The sequence below is a fragment of the Cryptotermes secundus genome, unplaced genomic scaffold (assembly GCF_002891405.2).
Source record: "Cryptotermes secundus unplaced genomic scaffold, Csec_1.0 scaffold812, whole genome shotgun sequence".
NCBI lineage: Eukaryota > Metazoa > Arthropoda > Insecta > Blattodea > Kalotermitidae > Cryptotermes > Cryptotermes secundus.
The window spans coordinates 73888-93680 of record NW_019731993.1 but is presented as its reverse complement, the minus strand read 5'-3'; the positions used below and the strand labels follow the sequence as shown (position 1 = coordinate 93680).

General features: G+C 43.2%; 1 protein-coding gene across 1 annotated transcript in view; it reads left to right on the top strand.

The window, feature by feature from the left end:
• Positions 1-19570, top strand: part of LOC117282558 — a gene marked incomplete at its 3' end in the record, with an annotated part of 154178 nt that extends 134608 nt beyond the window's left edge. The window contains exon 2 of the mRNA XM_033752693.1: positions 19435-19570. Coding sequence (XP_033608584.1) covers positions 19435-19570 — 136 coding nt within the window. The remainder of the gene's footprint in view (positions 1-19434) is intronic.
• Between the last annotated feature and the right edge of the window lie 223 nt (positions 19571-19793).

The window sequence follows — 19793 nt, the reverse complement described above, 5'->3', positions numbered from 1 at the left end:
CGTTGTTAGTCATGTTTAAAGTTCGAAGTAAGCATGGNCGTCTTGGCGTCAAACCCCTTTGAGACTCACGACCAGAGATTTTTTCTTAAACTGAACCTTTGCGATCATAGTTCTCATGTAACATCATCTCTGACGAGAAGACGAGTTCGTCTCTTATGAATGTGCTTGGCCTTTCGTCAAGTGTACGTATCTCTTTTTTACAATTCCTCTGTCAGGCCAGGCTTCGCAAAGCAGATCATGCCTATCTTACGTTGTTAGTCATGTTTAAAGTTCGAATTAAGCATAAAGAAGGACCGTGGACGCTAAAGAAGATTGTGACTGGGGAAGGCTTTGTGTAGTAATACTGCCCTATACCTGTTTCCGTGCCAACCAAACTCCAGGCGAGACACGCTACTGTGCTTAGCCGACGAATTCAGAATTAAACCCATTGAAAGGGGCACAGAGTAACACAAGTTCGCGTGATGTCATTGCATCTTGAGGCCTGAGACTTTGGGCGGGGTGGTGAGGCTACGTTTGTCCTATAGCGGCAAATTTAATTATTTCGAGTTCAACCCCCGCAACGCCAAGTTATCCCCTAGGGTCTGTCGAGACCAAAGTCAATCTCAGACTTTGATCCGTGGGGTCCAGAAACGGAAAAGAGAATCTCGGGGAGGGGGAGTTGAGACAAATTGAAGGGTCTCTTAAGGGTGGATATGGTTGACTTTAACTAATATACTACAAGAACAGTCAGATGTATATTTAAGTTTTCCTCACGATATGAGATCTCTTGATGCCTGATCTCTCCCTCTGTGTCTAGCCTCAGCGTTGATTACGTATTTGTACTGTGTGTTATGGACATGGGGCTTCTTCTGTGTTATTAGAGATCTTCATATTACATGCCTGTACCATCGTTTCTTAACTGTATATAAGATTTAAAGGAGCCTGTGATGTCTCCCGACCGCCGTTGTGGTCTAGTGGTCAGAGTTCCTGGCTACATATCCAGAGGTCCCGTGTTCTATTCCCGGCGCTACCATATTTTCTGAGAAGTAGTGCGTCTAGAACGGGGTCCACTCAGCCTCGTGAGGATAATTGAGGAGCTGGTTGAAGGAAATAGCGGCTCCGGTCTAGAAAATCGAGCTTAACGGCCGTGGGGATTCATTGCGTTGACCACGCGACACCCTCTATCCGCTAAAGTTGGTACTAACTTCGCCGGCAAGCGGCGGTCGCTCGGTCGGTATAGTTTGCTTGCGGACTAAAGCCACGAAGTTTGTTTTTGTTTGTTGTTTGTGATGTCTTCCAACTTTGGTTGCGTTGTGAGGTTGGGTTTAAGTCCGAGGCGTTGAAACGGAATTGGCTTAAGTGATAACGCTTCTTACTTGTAATCGGAAAGTTCCCGGTTCTATTCTCGGCCGAGACGCCCACTGTACTGGGTGGATATTTTCATGGTTTTCTTTAGTCACAACCACCAAGTTCTACCAAGGGTGTAGAATCTCAAGTTAGGCCACTACCGCTTCCTTCTACCCCCCAAAGGTGTCTCCACCTTGTCGTGGTGGTGGGGCTTGCGTGACTCTGTGACTTGGAGAGCTATTCCGGCTGTAGTTTAACTACAGGTAGGGTCACCCATGCCGGAAAGTTCAAAGGGTAGAGTCCAGACTAAGAGAGATACCCTCGTCCTCCAGGTTGGGGGTTGGGCATGGGGCTAACAACCTCATCCTGTAAAAAGAATTTTGTTCAGAAACCTAACAACCTTCCTCGGGTGGAGACTGGTTGTGGAGGAGACCAAGGCTCACCCAGGGCTGTAGCGCGGAGTGGTGGGTAGGTAGGCTTCCTTGCTCGTACTTTGCGATGTATAAGTCAGTAATAATCCGACAGCATGTAGTCTAAGCTATTGATAATGCTGTTGAATAAATTAATAAATTATTGAAAGAAGATTGAACTCTTAGAACTATAATTTTCATAAAGATGTCCATTTTGAAGCTTTTATTCTGTTTTGTACTTTCTCCCAGCATTGGATGTTGTACTAAGAATTACTGGGTCTTTGGACTTTGTCCATCGTCCGGTATTCTAGAAACTAGAAAACACAGCGTTTCGGAAACTGGATCTGTTTCCGTCCTCAGGTGAAAGGGGGAAAAACCTATTCCGTTGGGTCCCTTAGAAAGAGCTAACTTCAATCACTGGGATTTAATTGGATGTTATGATAGTGCGAATGGACTTCGAATGCGAGGTCTGTGGGCCCCATTGCATACAAAAGTTACCCAAACATTGCATTCATGTATTTTGTATGAAAAAGCGCTCTGAATGCAGGAAGAGAGCGAAGCAATGTGGGTGGAGGCGGTGCTGTACAACAATAGAAATACGAACACTTTCTAAAGAGGAAAGGAGGGTTGGAAACTGGGATTAACACAGAGAGGGGAAGTTAATCTAAGGGTGGGAAGGTACCGGACAAACCTGATTTCCTCCCTTCTGGCAGGCTGTTGAATAATAAAAAGCTTAGCTTTAGTAAGATGGGCCACAAGATTTTCCTTGTAAAATCAGAAACTTCAAAATTCCCTGTCGTAAGTTTCGGAAGCTGATACTCTACAAGCTCCTCATTCTGCATTTTCAAACCTTTATTCCTTTGTTAATCATTAATATTTCAAACCATATGTAACAAAGGACAGGGCTTACGAATTATTACAAAATGTTTACAGAGATCTGGAAATGGGGAAGTCAAAGTCATAGGTTTTAACTTAATATATGAGCTCTAAAATTATTTAAAATTGCGTGTGATCAAACTGCTACCATCCGCGAGAAGAAATCTCTTGTTACATTACAATTATTAAAGCCAAAAATGTTTTATGTTTCTACTTGCTTACAGTAACGCCAGAATTCTTAAAGTTAAATTCAAGAAACCGAGACATGTTCTTAAATTTACTCATTTTCAACACAGCGTATTCATATTTGTGTGTCAGTGAGTGACTGAGCCTACTATTCAGTCATAAACTGGCCACGTATTCACTCGTCAGTCAGTCATTGCTTAATAAGTTTGCTATGCAGTTATTCACTCACTTAGCCAGTCATTCAACATCTTTGCTAGACATCCACTCGACCACTTGACTAGTCAGTCGGCTAACCAGTTGCTTATCCATTCAGCCAGTTAACCAGTCAGTCACTTACGAAGTTAGATGATCATTCATTCAACCAGTTACCTAATCATGCATCCAGTAAGTTTTTTTTTCTTTGGCACTACAGCCCCAGTGGGCCTAGGCCTACCTCCATGAACTTCTCCGTTCACTTCGGTTTTTCTAGATCTTACACATTCGGTAGGACTCTTTAAGCGGGCGATCAGCTCGTCGCAAGACCTCTACCTGTACACAAACACAGAAAAACGCACACACACAAACTAAACATCCATGCCATGATTGGGTTTCGAACTCACGATCCCGGTTTCCAAGCGAGCGAAGACAGTACATGCCTTAGACCGCTCGGCTACCGTGACCGGCAATGTTACAGTTTCTTTAAATATTTGTAACTGATAGTCCAATTAAAAAAACGGTTTTAGTTATCAAAATATTTCTCATCGTACACAAACTTAGGCTGGGGCCACACGAGCGCACAAAATGCGTCCGTTGTAACGAACGTACTTTATGAGGGACGTTGCTGAGGACACCACACAGTTGTAGAATGCTGTGCGTAGTTTTTTGTCTGCAGTGGAGCCAGAAGGAAGCGTAGCATTCGCCTCTCTTGTTTATTTCTACAACGGACGTCACGACATTCGTTACAACGGACGCATTTTGTGCGCTCGTGTGGCACCGGCCTTAGAGAGACATGAGTTGAGGAATTATCCCCCCACCATTCAACGTCCTACAAGTTGCATATTAAACACACGCAATTCATCTCCAGGTGGAAGTGCACATAGCTAATTACATTTATTGAAAGCTTCTGACGTCATACTCATCTTTAGCTCATCAAAGTTTTGAAATTGTATAAGCGCACTCCACCCTCCCTCGCACTTACTTTCAGGTTTTTAAAGTAAAAAAAAAGCCTTACCCTGGTGTGGCGCTGCGTCCGTAATACAATTAGATTAAAGTGAAACTTTGCTTACGAGATGAAGTTTGCAATCAGCTTCATGTTGTTGTTCCTTGTTGCAGAAACCCTGAAACAAGAGAGACATTTTTGTAAACCGCCGAACGTAGAAGTAAGGGAAAGTTTTTTTATTGCTAGTGGGGTGGGACTAAGTCCCTTGTACTGCAGCCACTTCTGGCTTATTGTACCAGACCCAGATGATAGGTGAGGGCGATTGGGGTGGAGTTGGTGGAATGAAGATTGGCAGGAGAAACCGAAGTACTCGGAGAAAACCTGCCCCAGCGCCACTTTGTCCATCACAAATCCCACTTGACCAGACCCGGGATCGAACCCAGGGCGCCGCGGTGGAAAGCCAGCGACTAACCGCTTGAGCTATGGCGCGGCCAAGGGGAAAGTTGGTTCTACTAGTAGTTTTATACATGAGGGGATCGGGTGTAATGTCAAAATTACAATTTGGGAACATTTTTCACAATTTATAGAACTTCTGTAGTTAACGAAATTTTGAGTTCGGTACTTTTCACATATGCAGTTTCTTCAGTTATGTTCAGTTGATGAAAAAACGAAGACTGTTTCAGACTTTATAGATTTTTCCTGAGGATTCTTGTATGGATTTGTATGTCATTATATTACCCCGGAGACATGATTAACACACGTCCAATGAACTGCACTTTATGAATGTAATTAAGTGCGATTATTTCAGATTGAAATACTCGAAAAGAAACCGCAGTGGGAATTGTTATAGACATTCAAATTTATTACTGCTTTCAACACAGTTTCTACACTTGGAATTCTGTGCAGAACATAAAAAATTATAAATACAAAACAACGTTAACATATGTTGTGTCGTATGGATGTCAGCCCATCAACTGGATGACACAACAGAAGTGAGGGGTGGGAGTGGGAGAAGACAGGAAGAGGGGAAACGGTTGCTATGCAGAAAGGAGGAGCGAAATCCATGTTCATCATGAAATTTGAGGTTTTCACGACGGAGACTATGACGATTGTCTTCTCGGATGTTAGACCTAATAGCGTGATATATATACCGACGTTTCGGAAGGACCCACTGCTTTCAACTTGCTCCCTTAATTATAGTATTTTAGACTGAAGACAGAGGCGGTAGGTTTCTTCGAAACGTTGTCAAACATGTATCAGACTGCACAGTGTTATCCGACAGGAAGAAAATCTTCATCTGTGTTCATACTTTCCCTGACCCGTCATTAGGCGACTGACCGATTACATCACCGCATATGGGCAATGCCCCTAGTTCTCGAGGCAGTTCGCTCCAGCATGAACATTTTAAAATTCCTATACAACAGTAGTACGACAAAGGACCCGTAAGTTACTCCTTTATAAGCAGCCCTCTTGAAATCATTCACGGTTAGCAGATACCCATTTGACTTCCACAGTCACTGAAATCCTTAACCCTTGGGCGGCACGTTGACGTCAAAGCAGCTGTAATGAGGTCGGTTCTAACCGACATCAAGATCTAAGACTTTTCGAAATTTCAGCGAACAGGAAGATATAATTAACTGACCAGAATAAGGACCCGCATATTCGTTGAGACTTTAAAGGATTATACAGAGTCTGAAGGGATCTCGGATGTAGGGGCCACAATGCATGCCACAGTCACATGCAAAGAAAGAAGGGTGCCTAATTCCCAGGGGTGGTGTTAAATGCGAGAGAAATAATGGTGTATACAACCACAGGACATCGGGAAATGGAACTCTATGAAAAATTGAAAGTCTCATGAATACGAAAGTTACAGGTCAGAGAAATAAATTGACCTTATCGCTTTGTACGTAGCCCTTTAATTTGTGTGTAGTGAAACTGAGAGTCGGGGTCTAATGGTTAGCTGTTTTGATTCGTATTCGGAGTTTGGAATTTTGCCATTGTTTTTCTCAGTACCCCTAGGCAAATTCTATGGTATTAACTGAAATCCGGCCGCTTTTCCTCATTCCTACGAATTAATTATTTTTCAGTAATGTAACCACTTAATTGTGTACATAGTCCCCAGCTTCTGAAAGCATCGCAAAATAAATCATGAATAAACAAATGAAGTTGCAACAAACAATCAAACGCCATTGTTTTAGTCCGCAAATGAACTATACCGACCGAGCGAGCGGCCGCCGCTTGTCAGCGAAGTTAGTATCAACTTTAGCGGATAGAGGGTGTCGCGTGGTCAGCGCAACGGATCCCCACGGCCGATAATTTCGGTTTTCCAGACCGGAGCCGCTAGTTTCTTGAAATAGCTCCTCAATTATCCTCACGAGGCTGAGTGGACCCCGTTCCAGACCCACCACTTCTCAGAAAATGTAGCGCCGGGAATCGAACCCGGATCTCTGGATCTGTAGTCAGGAACTCTGACCACTAGACCACAGAGGCGGTCAAATGAAGTTGCGTGGTGAAGGCAATTCAAAGCATCTGTGTTAGGCCCCCCATACACACAGTTCGGCCTTCCGATCGACCTTACAGGCAAAACTGTGACAGTTTACCCCCTTCCTTTCCTCCTCATACACGCGCAGATAAAGCGGCAGGCTTCTTGCCACAATCACGGTCTTCCAGCCTATAATGTCGAGTCACACACGTCACGTGCTACAGCCCTGCAGATAGAACTGATGGATCAACGGGTTTCCCACAGGCCAACAGTCCAAACGATTGGCCGGCCGGCCGGCCGCACCACACACATCAGTTTTGCCTTTCAGTCTTCAACTGTGCAGGCCGAACTGGAGGCCAAAGTGTGTGTGTATGGGGGCCCTTAGAGTTGAGGGTGGCAACCTGGTGTGCCTCTAAGTGGCAGTTTTAGTGACGGAAGTTCATACCACGCCTCCAACTTATGCAGTCATAATTTACATTTTCAGCCTTTTTATCACATTTCGCACCGAATAATTTTATGTGGTTCTATAAACCCTTTCGGAGGTGTTCGGTTTGAATCTTGGCTGTTGCAGTGGTTATCTTCATCAATTTTTTCGTGGTTTTCCTCACTTTTTCGAGGCAATTTCCGGTATAATATCTCCTTTAAGCCACAACCTCTCTCTTCCAAGTCCTTTCAAATTCTTTATTCACCAGTCATCCTTACATTGAATACTGTATAATTTATATTTTGACAGTGTCCTTAAATACCCAACGAAATGGAAGTTACTTTTCCCTCTCACTCACTCATAGAGTTGAGCCCTTCTTGAGAAGCCGCCAATTCTGCTGCTACTCAAGAACTTCCCAGCATTTTATGGAACCCAAATGTTCATTATCGTGTTCACAAGAGTCCTCCACTGGTCCCTATCCTGAGCCATATCAATCCAATCCATACCATTCCATCCTATCTCTCTAAGATCCATTTTAATATTGTCCACCCAACTACGTCTTGGTGTTCCCAGTGGTCTCTTTCCGTCTGGATTTCCCACCAATGTCCTGTATGCATTTCTCCTCTCCCCCATTCACGCTTGATGTCCTGCCCATCCCCCCACTCACTCAAATCAAAGGAAATTAATGGTATAGTTTTGTATCCTGGAGTCGTAAAATGGTTATGAAACAATTTAAACAAATGACCACTGTTCTGCAGTTGATATAGATATAGATAGAATGGATTTAAATGTAAAGTATGTACTGGTTGTTTGTGCTGATCAGAGATGATTTAATGGTTAGGTTACAAATTTAATTTGTTTGCATATAAATATGAAGCCATGTACTACATCGGTGATGGCTCACTCAGCTGTGGGATTTGGTCTTGGCATCAGAGCATGTTTTAATTAACGAACGATTCCTGTGGAAATGACAAGCCTGCAAGTATAATTCAGTTGTTTTTAGAGTTTAGACGTTTAACTTTATTCATTCTGTTCCGTGACACTAATCAATATTATATAATGATTTGACTACACATTCCAATGTGACTCAAATGTATATTTACAGGTATATTAAATATATGTTTCGGTCATTTAATGACCATCTTCAGAAAGCAAATAACGAACACGGTAAGGAAAGTGTTATTACATAAATCATAGTACATCGAGTTCAAAGTTGTCCAAAGTTTTATATAAAGATTTTAATTGATATAAAAAGCGGTGAGTTAAAATATCAATACAATTCTTAATATTTAAAATGTGAAACTGTAAGGTTCGTGCTTCAGGAGACAACGAAAAGGCTACCAGCTTAACAAGAAACACTCTTAACTATATAAAGAATAAGAAACATTGCCTGAACCTCCACGGACGCCAATTTACCCAGCCTCCCGTTGATAGAAGATGCACGAAAACAAGAACCTTAGCGGTTTAAGATTTCAAATATTAAGAATTTTATTAACATTTTAACTCACCACTTTTAGCTTAATTGAAATCTTTATATAGAACATTGAACAACTTTGAACTTGGTGTACTATGATTTATGTAATATTAGTTTTCTCAACGTGTTGTTATTTGCCTTCTGAAGATGGCCATTAATTGACCGAAACATGTAAAGGCATCATATATATATGTATATACATAAATATATATTTCAGTCACACTGGACAGTGTAGTCAAATAATTCTATGATTATACATTATGTAATGTATAAAGACACTGATTTTTAAGCGCGTTCGTATATCAACGTATCTCGTTACAAATTCACTCCATCCGTATGTTCGTACGCATGAAAAATCTCGTAAACGGACAAACCAGAAAATTTACGTACGTTTTTGAGCGCTTCTCGACCATAACTCGTTAATCATTCATCGGAGCGAGAAACTATTGAACAGATGTTCCAGAGAAATAAGAAACCCATTTTAAGTGCCATACAGCTTTCCCGCAAATCTTGTGATTAAGTATTTAGACGGTGACACAAAAGTTAGCGAACGTCCCAGAATTGTTAGGTTATACATACATTTCTGAGTGTATATATCCGGCAATTAACAGCACTTTTCCGAACACAGGCGAGAATTACCGAAGTATGTTATTTTATGTTTCTAGCTAGCATGATGTCAGCGCTGATATGTTAACTGTGTGAGTGAATAGGCATATTTGCAATGAATGTCTCAGCTCTCTTGCATGAAATCGTCAGTTTTACATTCTTCACGGGGGTAAATCAAATGTTAGCATTCAGGACTTGAAAGTCAAGAAGCAGTAAGAGGACGAAAAGGGCCACGAATTTTAAATTTCCTAACTTATATGTAAGTTCCTGATGGATTGAGGTTTGATGACACGCTTTCTTTCGGTAGTAGCCTATTAAAATCACTGTTCTGACCGGTGGGTAAATTTGTAGTAGACAATACTTCCGTAACAATGAACACGAATTTGTGTTTATGTAGTTTACTTAATGACGTTCTTAACTCAGATTATATAACGTTGAATGACTGGATGATATTGAATAATGAATTCAAAAAGCTGTCTGAGGAAACGACCATGACTTAATGCGAGACAGTACCGCTGCCTGGAGGGACTGAGGAAAACCACAAAAAATCTCACTCAGGGATTCGAATCAGCCACAGTTAAAAACCTTATAGGTTTATCTAGCTTTTTTTTTAATTCGCATAGTGGAGGGTGGAGTCCAACTGGGTCCACTCGGCACGTCGGCCACTGATTGGCCTATTGTACCTTCCCCGGGTGATTATGATGATAGAGAATTTGGTGGAATGAAGATTGGCAGGGGAAACCGAAGTACTCGGAGAAAACCTACCCCAGCCCCACTTTGTCCACCACAAATTCCACTTCACCAGACCCGGGCTCGAACCCGGGCCGCCGCGGTGGGAAACCAGCGACTAACCGCTTGAGCTGTGGCGCGGCCTCTATCTAACTTTTTCGGTCAAATAACAGTAAAAATTCTTCCTTCTTAGCTATGACGCCGTATAGATGTTTAGCGATGTTCGGAGGAACTTGTACACCGCCGTGTGTACCCGTCCTGTTTATTCACATCTGCTGTGCTTCATTTGGGGTGAATGCCGCTTCGCACTGCTGTGCAGTTTGCGGTTGCAATGGCTTGCTATTCAAGATTGAAGAACGTTCACTTGACGTCAGCAAACTAGGATCGCATGCAATTTGAATACTAAATACCAGCCGATATAGCCTGACGAGCAGTCACTTCACAAAGCAAGTCGTACCGACTAGTGGTTTGCAGCTGCCCTGGATAGAAATGTACGATTTAAAAGAATTTCTGATAAAAATATAATCATGATCAAAGTTCACACTGTGTACTATACAAAAGGGAATCGAAGATGTTAATTATTAATTTAACCGTTATGCTACAAGCCGGAAGGTCGCGGATTCTATTCCCAATGAGGTCACTGGATCTTTCAATTGACTTCATATCGTACTTCAAGCCGCACTATGGCCATGCTGTCGATTCAGCCTCTAACAAAATGAGTACCAGGACTCTTCCTGGGAGTAAAATGCGGCCGGCGCGTAAGGCTGACAACCTTACCGCCATCTGTGAGGCATTGTCTAGAAAATGTGGGAGCCGCCACGTCTCACAACCCTATGGGCCTCCACGCCCTGTTACAGGGATAGCTTCACCTTTTATCCCTGTCACTATAGTGACTAGATTGAGGGTTGGATGACCTAGAGTTGATACCCGGCAGCGGCAAATATTTTTGTCTCTGCCAGCACCTCCAAACCAGCTGTGGAGCCCACACAATCTCCTTACAAATCCAAAAGGTATCGGAGATTCTTTCCCCGGGTATTAAAGCGGCCGGATCTTGAAGCAGACCATTCATTATCTAGTTCTGGGGTCAAAAATGCATGGAATTATACCTTCACTTCCCCGTAGATCCTAATATCGTTGTAATTAATTAGGCAATTAGCAATTTTCCTTTACCTTTAGGAAGTCTATCAGCAAGCATTTCTCATGGGCAGAACCCCAGGTAGAGACTTCTGATATGAACTGTCCCCTTGCTATAGTCTCTTTCCATTTAAGCTGCAATTGAACATAGTGCGGTATCATCACACTTATTGCCTACTCTGCAGGGGCGGTCTGCTCTCCCACTGTTCATTAACTCCACCCACCCTCCATCCCACGTGACCTGCTACTCTTCCGAAGCGAAGTCCGGTTTTTACTTTCATAGCAACTTTGTTAGGTTTCGTGGGCCCTTGAAAAGATAAAACTGGATTATCTCTTTTAAAATTATTATTCTGTTCTCTCTAATATATTTATTGTAATAATAAAGGTAAAGGTAAACTTGAGCCGATCACGGTAGCCGAGCGGTCTAAGGCATGCACTGTCTTCGCTCGGTCTGAAGCCGGGATCGTGGGTTCCGATCTGTTTCCTGTGAGGTACGGACTGAATTCTTATATATTATTCTTATACACTGCCGGTCACGGTAGCCGAGCGGTCTAAGGCATGCACTGTCTTCGCTCGCTTGGAAAGCGGGATCGTGGGTTCGAATGTTTCCTGTGAGGTACGAACTGAATTCTTATATATTATTCTTATACACTGCCGGTCACGGTAGCCGAGCGGTCTAAGGCATGCACTGTCTTCGCTCGCTTGGAAAGCGGGATCGTGGGTTCGAATGTTTCCTGTGAGGTACGAACTGAATTCTTATANGGTAGAGGCCTTGCGACGAGCTGATCACCCGCCCAAGGAGTCCTACGGAATGTGTAAGATCTAGAAAATCCCAAGTGAACGGAGAAGTTCATGGAGGTAGGCCTAGGCCCACTGGGGCTGTAGTGCCGGGGGGAGGTAAACTTGTCTCTATACTTAAATATTTAAGCATCACGTCATGAAGACTTATGGTGCGTAGAGCTATAGTTCCACCATTCCTGACCTCGGCACTGGATGGAGGTGAGTGGCCAGCTTCACGTCCCAGCCGCTTTGCCTCCGGGGAAAAAGACCTCCGGTACCCATTGGATAGGAGGATGGGTTGGCCCCAAAATCGGCCTGGACGCTATAGAGATGAGAAACAATCTTGCTCTTTCCCGGAACCGAACCTCGGCCTTCTAGCATGTAGCCCGTCGTTATACCGACCCGACTAAGTATTAGATTAATGTAACACGTGATATTCCGAAATATGAACAACAAACCCAGCCTCCTATCCAATGGGTACTTGGGAATCTTTCCCCGGGGGTAAACCGGCCGGGGTGTGAATCTGACCACTTACCTCCAACTAGTGTTGAGGTAAAGAAAACGTGGATCTATACATCCAATCCCCATACGTCTTCATGGCGTAGTGCTTAATTAGTTAAGTACAGGGAAGCTTTACGTTTTTTCCCCCTTGGCACTAGAGCCCCAGTGGGCCTAGGCCTACCTCCATGAACTTCTCTGTTCACTTCGGTTTTTCTAGATCTTACACATTCGGTAGGACTCCTTGGGCGGGTGATCAGCTCGTCGCAAGGCCTCTACCTGTAGACAAACACAGAAAAACGCACACACACAAACTAAACATCCATGCCCTGAGTAAGATTCGAACCCACGATCCTGGTTTCCAAGCGAGCGAAAACAGTACATGCCTTAGACCGCTCGGCTACCGTGACCGACAGCTTTAATTTTACCTAACCCAATTGTTACTTAATTTAAACCAGTTGTTACATTTGAAATGAGGAAATCGCAAGTTACCATGGAAATGCAAGAAGCTCTGGGAAGAAATAATTGCATACTTTCCTTTGATACGACACGGACCGCATAGAAAACGACGCGTCCTACAAATATATTGTTGCCTGTGTATTCGCTGCCGCCGTAACGTTTTTACTGAACCGTTGCCTAGCAACGATAATGGGATACACATACAGGCACACAGACTGATAGGAGGTATTTATGAAGTGCGCCATTGAGATGGGCGCATGTGCAATGATATACGTGCCGAGTCTAATAAAGTTGGGTTTGACATACAGAATTTGATGGTGGGGGGAACACAGACACACAGAAAACATGGCGATTTATTTCTTAAAATAAGGACAGTACGCCAAAATGAAAAGAAATCGTTAATCTGTACCTTCTCATAAATCTACCCAACATCGAAAGGAGTTAATTGCATTCTGGAATGGACTATACTTCTGTATGGTAATTTTCTTGCAACTAAGTGACACGCAGTTTTCCTTGAGAGATTGGTTGTCTTCAGCTGGCCTAGAAATTCCTTGATTTTTTGGAACTCAGTAGTTCATTGCCGCATTCACAAAGAACGTACCATTGAGCCTCATTCTGAAGTATATTAATTTAACTTCTACTTTTCACCAGCGCGTCCGTTCTAGAAGGCCGAAGTTAACGGCCGTGGGGATCCGTTGCCCTGACCACACGACACCCTCTATCCGCTAAAGTTGGCACTAACTTCGCCGACAAGCGGCGGCAGCTCGGTCGGTCGGTATAGTTCGTTTGCGGGCTAAAGCCACCGAGTTTTTTTCGCACCATGTTTCTGAAACATATATTTTAATATTATCTTACTGTTGGTGGCTACATTCCAAAATGGGCTCTTCCCATAAGACATCCGATCAAAATTTTGTACGTATTTCTGAATTCTCGAGGTTACATGCTTCTTGATTTAATCATCTTGGCATTATTAGCAGAACAGTACAATTTATGAAAATCATTGTTATGTAGTACTCTCGAGCTCTTTGTGAGGTCTTAGAACCGAATGCAAGTAGCCTTCAAATGAAACCCGATCGCTGACAGAACGGAATGCCATCTCATTGGTCCAAAATGGACGGATTGTCCATCCGTTTGTCCCAGCACGCCCGTTCTTCTGAAAAGCTCGTAACCGAGCGTTGGTGTGCCATGCACTTAGCCACGCGAACACATGCATCCCCTCCCACGTATCACCGCGAACGGGTATCATTTGAACAACCTCATAACTTTAAGAACCTTTTGTTCTTCTTTGTTCTGTTCTAGCGGAGGAATCTTTAAATATTGCATTTGTAAGTGGAACAGGGAAATTTTTCTAAACGTTGCGCATGATAATGATAATAAAGGAAATAGTTTAATTCTCAACTGGTTTCAAATATGGTCTCTTCCAGCTATAAATCAGAGTCCTATGATCTTAAATATATCAACGTTTTGTGGCTAGTGGAGATAGCTCAGTTGGAATAGTAGCACGAATTTTGGATGAGAACCAAAAACTTAGGTTCAATGCCTCGACATCACATGTTTGCTCCCCTAAGCGCTTCTTTCCGATTTGCAATCAAATTTTTCATTACTCTTTCCCTTGACTGTACCTACCTGCTTTTAATTAACGTGCATTGTCACCTTGTTCCCAGCGGAATGATTCAAATTCTGACGACGTGTTTTTTGGGAGAGGTGTGAGATGTATAAGGGGGTGTTAATGGATGGTGAAGGGTGGGTTGGGAGTATTTCCTGTACAGCTGAGTACAATAGAAAATTTCTGCTGACACAGAAGTAAGATTTATACTCAGTTCTGTTTTAGTGTTATTGGCTCTAATTTGTGGAAGTTGTCTGGGGTACTGGGATGATGTGTGAGGGTTGCCGCCTTCAGGAGCTGCAGTATGATTACAGTGGCATTTGCAATGTAATCCTGCGGGGTAGTAGATGTACTTGAGAAGGAAACCCGCCCGTAGTAACCATTCGTACCTGCCAATGTGAACATTTGGGCGAAAGAAAAAGAGAACAAACTATCCTTTGAATAAATTAAAGATACAGCTTTCCTTTTAGGCTAGGGCTACACGAACCCACAAAATGCGCCCGTTGTAACTAACGTCGTGACGTCCATTGTAGAAATAAACAAGAGAGGCGAATGCTACGCTTTTCTTCTGGCTCCATTGCAGACAAAAAAACTGCGCACCGCATTCTACAACTGTGTGGTGTCCTCAGCAACGTCCGTCATAAAGTACGTTCGTTGCAACGGACGTACTTCGTGAGCTCGTGTGTCCCCAGCCTTAACCTTTCTAAACTCCTTTACAACGATGAAAACATGCGGCTGTTAGCGTCATTCTGTATATATGTCCGTCTCTCTGTAATTTCGAATATTTTCAATTTGCAAACCGCTAAACAAATTTCGGCGAAATTTTTGGTTGTTTCTGAATGAGATATCTCCTCACCCTAGCACAGAGAGTTCAGATGTGTTACGAAGATTACTGTTTTCTGGGATAACACCGTGTAGTCTCGTGCATGGGTGTCTATCTATATCTGTCTGTCTGTCTGTCTGTCCGTCTGTNGTCCGTCCGTCCGTCTGTCTCTGTCCGCCCGTCCATCCATCCATCTATCCGTCTGTCTGTCTGTCTGCCTACCTGTCCTTCTCCCGTCCTTCCATCCATACANTCTGTCTGTCCGTCTGTCCGTCCTTCTATCCATACATCCGTCCGTCCATTTTCCTGTTGCTGCGACTTCGAACATAGGACATCCGTGGACCGCTTCGTTTTTCTTCAGTTTCTTAATCTTAGACAGTCGATAGATTCCTTGGACGGGGGATCAGCTCAACTCAAGGCCGCTACCTACAAAGGACAACACAAATACAGAATAAACGCAAACATACATGACTTGAGTGGGATTCGAAACCACAGTCCCAGCGTTCGAGCGGGGGTAAACGTTTCATTCCTTATACCGCGCGGTCACTGTGATCGGCACACAGGTATCAACGCTTTGATTAACATTTAATTCTTAATGTAAGGTGTCCAGTTATGACCAAAATTATAATATCTCAACAGATGTTATTGAAGCTCCCCCATATTGGATATAACGAAGATCCGTGTAGAATTTTTTTCGACTTTCCACATAGGACAGAGAGAAATGAGGACGCCTCTTAGGCGCATGTCTTTTTTTCTCTCGACATTTTAGTTTCGAACTCGCCAGAAGTAATTTTGTCTCTAACCATTCAATGTCTATTTTGAAGTAGTTTCTTTTGTTCGTTGGATAGCAGCTTGCCTTTGTTTCAACATTTTCCTGCAAACTCTGCTTGCAGATGGTTCCTCCATATTTTCGCAGCTCCCAGAGATAAACCAGAGAGGAAAGAGGATAATATTTTGCAAGCTGAGCAGAATAATAAAAGTCGCGAAGGCTGCGCACCCGCGGCTGAACGAACTGACGTTTGCTATTGTTATTTCAGATATTGGACGGATAGAAACCCCGCTCAGGGTTACTGGAATTTTCCTGACAGAAAAAGTTCCTCCAGCCACGAGATCTATGTATTGCTAAAGGCGATTTTGAGAGTCTGAATATGAGAAAAATGGCCTTAAGGGCTTTAGGTTTCTCTGACCACATGGTATGATTGATTCCGTCGACTGTAAGTTGAATAAAAAGTGTCAAGGGTATCCAAATTTGACAGTAGGACTACACAAAATTTATGCATAGGTCCTCATTTTTATCTGCTCCGAATTGTTATGACCGAAACTCTATGATTATGTGAACTGCTCGTTCTCCAAGTACTTCCGCTATCAGAACCGTTCGTCTTACAACAATTGTCTGCCTCCATCAGGCATTCGGATCAAAATTTTAATGCTTTTCTCATCTTACCGGACCGCCTCTATGGTCTAGTGGTCAGAGTTCCTGTCTACAGATCAAGAGGCCCGGGTTCGATTACCGGTGATACCAGATTTTCTGAGAAGTAGTGGGTCTGGAACGGGGTCCACTCAGCCTCGCGAGGATAAATGAGGAGCTATTTCAAGGAAATAGCGGCTCCGGTCTAGAAACCCAACATTAACGGCCGTGGGAATTTGTTGCGCTGACCACGCGACACCCTCTATCCTCTAAAGTTGGCACTAATTTCGACGACAAGCCGCGGTCGCTCGGTCGGTATAGTTCGCTTGCGGACTAAAGGCCACGGATCTTTTCTCATCTTACCGATATTACGTTCCCGAAAGAGTACATCGTTTTATGCATTATATCGTGTATGGTCTTTACGTACCAGCAGGAAGGAGAACAGAAGGGAAGAGATGAGGTAAAATTATTTGTTAAGACATTGTTGACGCTTATTCAAAGAGTTCGAACGAACTGGCATTGTTGCACACTCAGTAGGAATCGCTGTTGACCCAGCATGGTTTAACCATGCATATCTCTGAATCTTATATATTTACGGCTTATGTAAAAACGCTGCTAGTGATCCATCCTATATAGCGTCGAATGGTAGGATTAATTACTGGATGATTAATTAGGAACTATATGGAAATAAGCGGCCGTAGCCCGTTTCAAAGCAGTATCAAACCATTCGCCTCTGAGGGCTGAGGAAAACCACGAAAAATATTAGTAAAGACAGTCAGTCCCCCCTCCGAGATCCGAACCGAATACTCNTCTCTGTTTCATTGTTAATATTATTCTTGATACTGTGCTGTGGGTACTGAATTAATATAGAGTGGGTCCTCCATTGTGCAGCTGCCTGCGAGAGATCATAGGCTGCAACTGGATTATGTTGCCGGGTGGTGGCCGCGGGGCGGGGCGAGAGGACACCTAACACTATGCATAGTCCGTCAGTGGACAGAATCATTCACGATAAATCTTCTGACAGCTTCACATCCATCACTGAACAATAAACAATGAAGCTATTGTGAACAGTGTTCAGTGGAGTTGAGAGTGATAGACTGGTTCACATGAGGGTCGTTTAAATTACTGGATTTTGAAGTTTCAGTTATGGGATCTTCGTATTGAGCGAGTGCGAATGAGGGAAGTTTTGTACGCGTGTCTTCCAGTACGCTTCGTTACTCTCCGAGCAGAGTTAGGTGAAGAGGGAAAAATGCACGCAGACGTGAAAGGAAGAGACAGTTTAGAAGGCCTCAGAGCAGATATGACGGTACATTACGGTGGATCTTAAGGGGCCCATACACATACGAGTCTGCCTCGCGAGTCCGACTCGGCTCGGGTTCCAATGAGCCAAACTTATCCGTGTGTGGGTCGCAAAGTTGGGAGTCAGCTCATGCGTTTGTGGTGAAATTAATCCGACCCCAGCTCCCGAGTCAAGCTCGCCGAGCCGGTCTCGCGAGCCAGACTCGTACGTGTATGGACCCTTTTAACGAGGTGTGTGAGAATGTGATAACTGATTCATCTGACTCAGTCTAAGGTTTTGTGGTGCACTGTAGTGATCCCTCTGATTTGATATAAGTGAAGAAAACGCCACACGCTGCTAGAGGGAACAACACACAAGCAAGGGTCTAAATTAGAGATTGCAGACGTAACACAACAACGGGCTTACGAATAGAGAAACAGACTGCTGCAATAAAATATCTGAAGAAAAGGGAACAGATCTAAACAAATGGACGACGCCATTTGTGAAGTGTAATAAGAATTTTAGAAAATTTGAACACAATTTTTTTACAGATTTTACAGGTATTTGTTTTTATTTAAGTGAACTACAGCGTGTGCTATTTTAGCGCACACCAGTTAGACCACAACTATGACGGTTTGAATGATGAAGCGTGCAGTGGCTTATGCGACGAATGGATAATATTAGTGCAGTGTAGCAGTTTTAGCATAGTAAGACACCTGAAGATGGTCATTTAGGGCCGAAACGTGTTGTGTCGGAAGTGAAGTGTAAGAAAGAAGGAACAATTGTTGCATTGTTGACGGACTGTGTAGAACAATAAACAGTTTCGTATTCAATAATGCAACACGATGCTTAAATACATGATTTATATAAGCAGTTGGAATAGAAAAGATAACATTAATACAGTTTCTAGGGATTTGAATCAGAGGTGGCTGAAACTGGCTGAAGATCATGTTTTATGATTGTCTTTGTATTAGTAGTGCTGAAACTTCGGGTTCTGTTACCAGGCAGTAAGTTAGTTACGTCGTCTCTTTCTCTATTTTGTGCCTTTGCCGTTTGTGTCTCAATATATTCTCATTCAAAGTTCAGTGGCTATACAAAACCCAGAAGAAGAAAAGTGTTGAGACGAGAGAAAAGAAAAACAAGCTTTGAATGAAGTTGACTTGAAAGCCAGCTCCTACCCACTGAGTGTTCCAGATTGTCCATAACTCTCACTGTGATTCTAAACCCTGTTGCGGTGTACCCCCAAGTGCGTCATTTGTAAGGGTTTGAAGTTGCTGGTTCGATGCTGGCCTGCAAACCTGTCCCTGGGCTGCACTGCACTTGTTACACAACACGTGCCTCCTACCTTACACTGCAGGTCCCCTTATACGTCCATCGACTTAATCTCAATAAATTCTTGTTTCTTCTGCAAGTGGTTTTATGTTCCTTTTCTTCAGTCACGTCTTTCTGAGGCTCTTGGGACTTGGAGGAACCGGTTGCTGTGGTCCTTGCTGCCCGCCAGTATGAACTGCAGAGGGAAGGAAACGTTTTTTTTTCATATATACACATACATTTGTCCCTAGGGGAAGTAAAGGTGTGAGTTCACAAATGCAGTAACCTTCCTTCTTACCTCAACAGACACTTTTGTAAGTCTTTTGTATGCCATGTATGGATGTTTCCTGGATAGTGGAGGCAGTCCACAGCGTCACCGTGCAAAGGGCTCTACGTTCAAATTTTGGAAACCAATTTTATTATATATCACGTCATAATCTAGTTACTGTAGAAACCTATCATGTTTATGTATGTATTGTCTTCAGGTTCATTTTGTCGCCTCGTTGCCATGGTTACTACGAAGCATGAGAAGTCCACTTACTCATTGCCATCATGATCTGGAGGCTTTTCATGTCGAGGAAATAAGGGAAAAAGAGGCGACTTGGACTCGAACCCATGGATGTAAGAGCAAAATTGACGAATTTCCCGGTAATTGTCTTTTCGAGAGGAAAATATTTGTATTTATCTCTACCAACTTTTCTGCGACGCACCGTTTGAGAGAAAAAGCAGAGGTCGCACATACAGACCTTTGTCTATCATCATAGCTGAGGTAAAGTTGTCCCTGTGCTTAACCAATTAAGCGCTGCGCCATGAAGGCATATGTGGGAGTGAACATATAGACATA